General features: G+C 34.7%; 1 protein-coding gene across 1 annotated transcript; it reads left to right on the top strand.

Annotated features, from left to right (window-relative positions):
* The first annotated feature begins 756 nt into the window (after positions 1-756).
* On the top strand, positions 757-3257 carry LOC107023579 (ATP synthase subunit delta', mitochondrial-like). The gene is made up of 2 exons (XM_015224312.1): positions 757-1014; positions 2913-3257. Exons 1-2 carry the CDS (start codon positions 757-759, stop codon positions 3255-3257), a joined length of 603 nt encoding a protein of 200 aa, XP_015079798.1.
* Positions 3258-7038: the final 3781 nt, after the last annotated feature.

Genomic DNA, 7038 nt, shown 5'->3' with positions numbered 1-7038 from the left:
TACAATTGAAGCGCATTGTATAAAACGAAGTGTATAAAGAGACTTGGGCAGAGAATTGTATATAAAATGAAGTGTATAAAATGAATTGTATAATTATAGTGTATATAACAATTATATACAATTTGAATTTGTATAAAATGAGAAAGAGAGAATGGCAAAAGAGACTTGGGCAGGGAATATGCAATTGAATCGAATGGTATAAAACAATAAAGAGAGAAATTGTATACAATTTGAATTTGTATAAAACGAGAAAAAGAGAAAGGCAAAAGAAACTGGGCAGGGAAGTATTTTTATTGTATAATTATAAGTGTATAGGATGAAAATATATGTATTTGCATGTGTATATACAATTTTCTCTCGCTATATACAAACAGAAACACAATTTATACATTTCGTTTTTGTTTGTATAAGCGAGAGAGGCGAGAATGACGAGCGAGATTAGGGAGAGTGGCGGATGAGATCTGGGAGAGGGGAGAGAAGGAAACAAAAATATATTTATTTATATAATTTTCTCTGATTTATACAAATAAAAATATATTTTATATATTTGTATTGATAAAAAGTGAGAAGAAGCGAGTGAGAGAGGAGAGTGGCTACTGAGAATTTGCTATTAAATCAAACGGTGGTTACAATTTTCCTTTCATCCATGCCCATGATACTGCCCCATTTCAAAGTAGCAGCTAACACCGGTTAGCTCCACTACCAGTTTCCCCAATCCCTGATCGGCTCTGATCTCCGTTTACTAGTCCGACGACGATGTTTCGACACGGTTCACGATCCCTTTCTCGGGCCTCTACCATGAGGTGGCGCCGTCCATTTTCGACCGACCTGCCTGCGGAAGCCACTAAAGATTCCAACTTTGTGGAGGCATGGAGGAAATCAATTCCCGCCGTTGAACCACCTAGCACTCCCTCGGTGTTCATGGCTACAAGGCCCACAACTCCATCATCCATTCCCTCTAAGCTCACTATCAACTTTGTCCTTCCTTACTCTTCTGAACTCTCCGGCAAAGAGGTATATATATGGATAAAAACTCATTTCCTTTTAAATTTTCAAATTTTTAGTTCCCGTTCCTCTTTAACATTGAAAGACGAATTAGTTAGTATTCGAATCAAATTGAAATTGGAGGAAGAGAGAGGGCAATGAATACACATGATTTTGGTTTTTAATTTACCTTTGCCTTTTATTTAGCAGATACAGTAATTACATAAATAGCAATTGTAACATTTTTCATTATAAATTTCACGCTCCATGGTTTCTACATATATATTAGGTCTATTTGCATGTAAAATTCAAGATATATACTTTTTAATCAAGTTAGATGACAAATATGTATGACATTTGGTGTGATCGATATTGATGATGTGTTCTATCTGTAATTTTATATACATTTGAGTTATTGTTTTATAGGTTTATGACTGAGTTTCATTGGCATTCATGTCGTAATTTCAATGCATAGAACTTGTACCTCTTCAACTGATATTCCAATATTTTCCTACTATCAGTTCTATAGTATGTAGGTCAAATTAATATCTTAATTTGCATACTTATTCATTCTTCTGCACTTAAAATGAAATTAAGAAATAAGCACCCACATAGAAGATGCAGTAACTAATGGTCTAGAGGTGTCACACTAGGTCAATTATCCTTAGAAAACCTTGAAATGGTTGGAATAAGAAGATCCTAAAATTCATCTGAGAACACCCGATATAGATAAGTTTTATTTTCGTTACACAACTATGAATTGATTCAAACATCACATTTGGTGAATTGGCTGAGCCGAAAATACAGGCCAGGAAATTTTGCTGAATTATTGAAATCTATCAGCTAAAGATAAATCAGTAACATCATAGAGTCGGATGTTAAGTACACTGAGCATACCTCCTCTTTTTCATTTTTTCAGCTGCGCAGTTGTTCATTGAGTTGATTTTAGCAATATTTCTCCTCCCTTTCACTCTGTCCATTCTTTCACCAACAATAGCTTACAGTCCGTGATAAAAATTTGGAGAAGCTTGGAGTGTGCGTTCTGTTCCGTAATCTAATTGACTGCTCCTTTGGTCTCTGTTAAACATATCTCACATCTAATTACACTTTTCATCGATCATGATATTTAATGCGTTTAAAGTTCAACGTCATGGTATATTAATACTTGTCTAAGGTTGGTCATGCATAAATTTCTCTTTCTTTCCATTTGCGTATTGTGTAGATAGGTAATTCCATGTTGTATAAGTTGAGGTTAGATTCCTAGGGTGTGTAACTATGCATGCTTGGAATCATTATATTTATCAAAATCATCTTAGTATACATCATCCCAACAAAAGAAAGAAAGACAAGCAACTAAAGCAAGAAGGGAAAAGGTTGTTGGAACTCATATGTTTCTGGGTAAAATAACTGAGCATCTACATTTTCATTCGTATAATTTGGATTTGCCTTTTTGTCTTTTTGATTCCTTGGAGTATTCATTCTACAAATTTGGTGACTTATTCTACTTATTATTATGCTATAATGAACCACCAAATCAACCTCTCATTCTTAAGTTCATTCATGACTTAAGAGGAGCTTCTTAACGGCATCTCTTTCGTAGCTCTTGTATTGAACTCCACCATAGTCCATCAATGCCATGATTTACTTCCTTGTTTTAATTGGGAAGCTTTTGCTAGGGTGGTTATTATCACATATTATCAGTTAACATATTGGAGAAATTGACTGTAGTACCTATTAAGTTTTAGGTTGCATACTGGAACCAACCTTATCAGGGTAACCTTTGTGGTTCAATGTCTCAACATGTGTCAAGTGATGTGAGAAGCCTTGTGTAAGAATTAATGTTTGCTTATGTGCCTATATACACATTATCTGCAAAATTATGAATTCAAGCTTGACAATTCATCCTTAATTATTGCATTATATTCCAGGTTGACATGGTTATAATCCCCGCAACTACGGGACAGATGGGTGTATTGCCTGGGCATGTGGCAACAATTGCTGAGCTCAAGCCCGGTATCTTATCAGTTCATGAAGGCAACGACGTCTCAAAGTATTTTGTGAGTGGTGGGTTTGCATATGTTCATGCAAATTCTTTTGCAGATATAATTGCTGTTGAAGCTGTACCACTTGACCGCATCGATCCCAATTTGGTTCAAAAGGGCCTGACTGACTTTGCACAGAAGTTGAACACTGCATCAACTGATGTAGAGAAAGCTGAAGCCCAGATTGGCGTTGATGTACATAGTGCGCTTAATGCTGCACTTACTGGTTAAACATGTGGAGCTTTATGTTAGTCCTTATTCAGCATACTTTCTCCTTCTTTGTGTCTGCTTGATTGTAGTCGCCACCCTTTTATATAAAGCTGCTTTCAACAATTTTACCGGGAAGAGGTATGTCGCTACCTGTTTTAACCCCTGCATCGCTTTAATAAACATTCCTTAGATAAGATTTCCTTCCATATACGTGGTTGGTTAATTGCCATGTTGGCTGTACTTTTAAACTGCATTTTTGAGAAATAGATTTATTCAAAAGAAATTGTTCATTTCACGTTTCAGCTTGAGATATTTTTTTTGATTTGGTTTCCAGTTCTCTCGACATCATACTTGTGTTAATTCATCTTTGTGTAGACGAAAAATGGGCTACTTCCTCACGGATTAAAGACCTTAATATCTTGAAAGATCTTTCTGAAACATAGTATCTTTTACGACTTAATAAATCTAAAGCCCAATAAATGTTCTCTTTCTGTATCTATTCAAATCTTTGGACCTACATTCACTTCCATAATCACCAACTGCAAAAGACTCCAACTCCAACTTATATGTTTTATTATAGGCTTTAATTAGATAAGATCTTCATCGACTCACATCTCACATATCCTTGTGGCAGCAATTTCTCTCATAAATGAGTTATAGGCATGTAGTATTCCTACACTAACCAATAAACCAGTCGATAGATATGGGCTAAAATAAACACTAGGGAAAGGTGAAGACAGAAGTACAGGGTTCCTTTATTTCATCTATGACTAAACTTGAATCACGCACTGGATTTTTTACATAATTTACTAATGATAATGAATTAAATGTATCAAATAGCAATTGGGAGAATGATTCGAACAGTTATACTTTTTTGATAACATATTTTCTATTTCTAATAAATATATTTTCTATTTCTAATTATTATTTTTCAAAGTATCTTAATAGAAAAAACGGATAAAGAATTAAAGATATTCGTGCAAATGTAACTTAACTCTCAACAGCTTTGATAACTTGGATAGATAGTCCTGTAACTCCTGTTCATATTCAGCCCAAATCACTTAATCAGTGAACTATTCATTCAAGTACTAACTCTTCAAAAATAGTTGTTTTAAGCTAACCTCCTTGTCGCGTGCCTTATTTAGTAACCTCCTTTATTAGTGAGTGCTTTTAAAAGCATTTAGCTAGTCAATAATCGCCCAAACTTTAGCGGTTGGGCAAATGATGTTTTCATGGACTACTCGTGACCTCTAAATGTGATGCAACTAGGAAAAGGAAAAATACGTTGGCATGACATTGATGCAGTGTGAAATATTTTCAACTTGAGAAGAGGGAATATCGGGTCAAGTCTTCAATTAGTTGGATGCCCTAGGTCAAAGATAGCAATTTTGAAGTAAGAGCCTTATTTTACCTACACGTTTTGTTTTGTTTTTCTAATCATAGAATCATTCTGATATTAGAGCATCAAAGTGCAATAAATATCTTTATTCATGTCCTTGTACATTGTTGTTCCACAACTCAAACTTGATAGTCTGTATTATTTTCCCAGCCATCAACTACTTGAGAACATAAACGATATTGTCATTTGAATTCAGAAAATCACTTGTCACTCTTGCAAAGTGCACAAAATAAAACATCTCAAATTCTCAGCTAAGACATCTAGAACTCTCACTGAAAAGGAAGGATAGCAGGATTGAACATAGAGTTGACAAAAATCATTCTGCCTCAAATATGTAACTCCTATCATACATCATTCTCCCTTCAGTGCCCCCTAGATTTTCCTCTTCATCCTTTCTGTTTTCCTGCTAAGCAACTCAAGCCGTTGCTGCTTTGAGCCTAGAACTGACTGCTTTCCATGATATGAGCTTCTCCATAAAGAAAGATATGTAGTCAGGTCGGCAATTCTACAAGCAAAAGATGGTGGTGCTACCATTAAGAGAGTTAAAGTATGTATCGGGGAAAGACTATACATCAAAGAAAGTATTTAAGTAGTTTCATCAGGCTAGGTTTACCTGAAAGTCCAGATAGTAGGCATGCTGCAGTATCTCAACTAATGGTTTTTTCACAGAAAGTAACTCAACTAATGGTTTTTTCACAAAAAGTAACTCAACTAAATGTTTCTCGTAGAAAATTACAACTTTTTATTATAGCCTCAAAATCACTCAACTAGGTATAATTTACTTACAAACACACCCAACCTATTTAATTAATTTTCTTTATTAAAATTTGTGACACAAAAATTGTAGAAAATGAAAAGATACCTATTTCGGTTCTAAATTATTCTCTCTTGTCCAAAACTCTTTATGTTTAACACTTCATAACGTTATTTTTACGGTTCTTCTCACATAATTTGATTGTTAATATAAATTCAATCAACATTTCTAAAAATCTTTTTTTTAAATAATAGAGATAAATTGTTGAAAATCATGTAATTCTATTAGCATTAGATTTACTATCCTAAAGTCAGTTAGGAACAAGTTAGTTAAAACTGTTGCATAGTAACTTTTCAATTTATAGTTAATTAGCTTAGTGTAGTTATTTGTTACTTAGCTAGTTAGTTACCTCGATTAATGTGTAGTTAGTTACCTCGAGCAATGTGTCATACATTGAGTTAGAATGCTATATAAGATAGCATGAAGCTTCATTGTAATTAGATCATCAATTTTTCACTTCACAAGTTCAATACAATTTCTCTTACTCTTTTCTCTTAATTTTGTCCAGGTTCATTATCGGAATGGTGAGTTCATAAACTCACATTTTATCATGGTATCAGAGCGGGAAGATGCTGGATTATAGAGCAGGAATCTAGTGGAGTTTAGATCTTCTCTAGCTCTTCGAGTTTGTGATTTTATGTTTCTGCTGGAAGGGTTTAGATCTCATCTAGAAAATTGATTTTGTGTTGATCGATTGGTTGTGAAGCTGTTTTTCTTCTTCTAGGCGAGTTTAGATCTCATCTAGCTATTTTTTTTTTGTTGATTGATTGATAAGATCGATAATGGCTGCTTTAAGAATTGATCAAAGTGATCCTCTATATATTGGACAATCTGATTCATCAGGAGCTATGCTGATTCTTATCAAGATGACTGGTTCTGAGAATTATGGCGGTTGGAGCAGATCCATGAGAATTGCACTCTTAGGAAAAAGGAAATATGGTTTTGTAACTGGTGCCTGCACCAAAGCATTGTACAAAGATGAATTACACGAACAGTGGGAAACATGTAATGCCATAGTTTTGTCGTGATTAATGAACACTGTGAGTGAGGAGCTTCTCAGTGGTATAGTTTATGCCACAATTGCATTCTCTGTTTGGGAAGATCTCAAGGAAAGTTTTGATAAGGTCAATCGAATGAGAATTTATCAGTTGCACAAGGATATCTTTGCACTCACACAAGGTACAAATTATGTGTCTTGCTATTTCTCTAAGCTTAAGACTTTACGGAGTGAATATGATGTTGTGACACCACATCCTAGTTACTCATGTCCACAATTTAAGGAGTATGTATATCACTTTCATGAATTAAGGCTAATTCAGTTTTTAAGTGGCTTGAATGAATCGTATGATCAACCCCGTGGACAGATATTGCTTAAAGGAGTTACACCTTCTTTAAACCAAGCATATGCTATGATCATAGAGGATGAAATTCAACATTCAACATGCACAGTTAATGTTGTTGATAAGCCAAACTCAATGGTGATGAATGTAAGTAGAACTCAAGGTGTAACGACCTGTTTAGTCGTTTTGAGCAGCAGATTTTATTTCTGGAAAAACTGGCTGAGACGACGGATCCCACGACGGACCGTC

The sequence above is a fragment of the Solanum pennellii genome, chromosome 6 (genome assembly GCF_001406875.1).
Source record: "Solanum pennellii chromosome 6, SPENNV200".
Taxonomy (NCBI): domain Eukaryota; kingdom Viridiplantae; phylum Streptophyta; class Magnoliopsida; order Solanales; family Solanaceae; genus Solanum; species Solanum pennellii.
The sequence above is the reverse complement of the archived record's forward strand: the minus strand, read 5'-3'. Positions and strand labels throughout refer to the sequence as shown.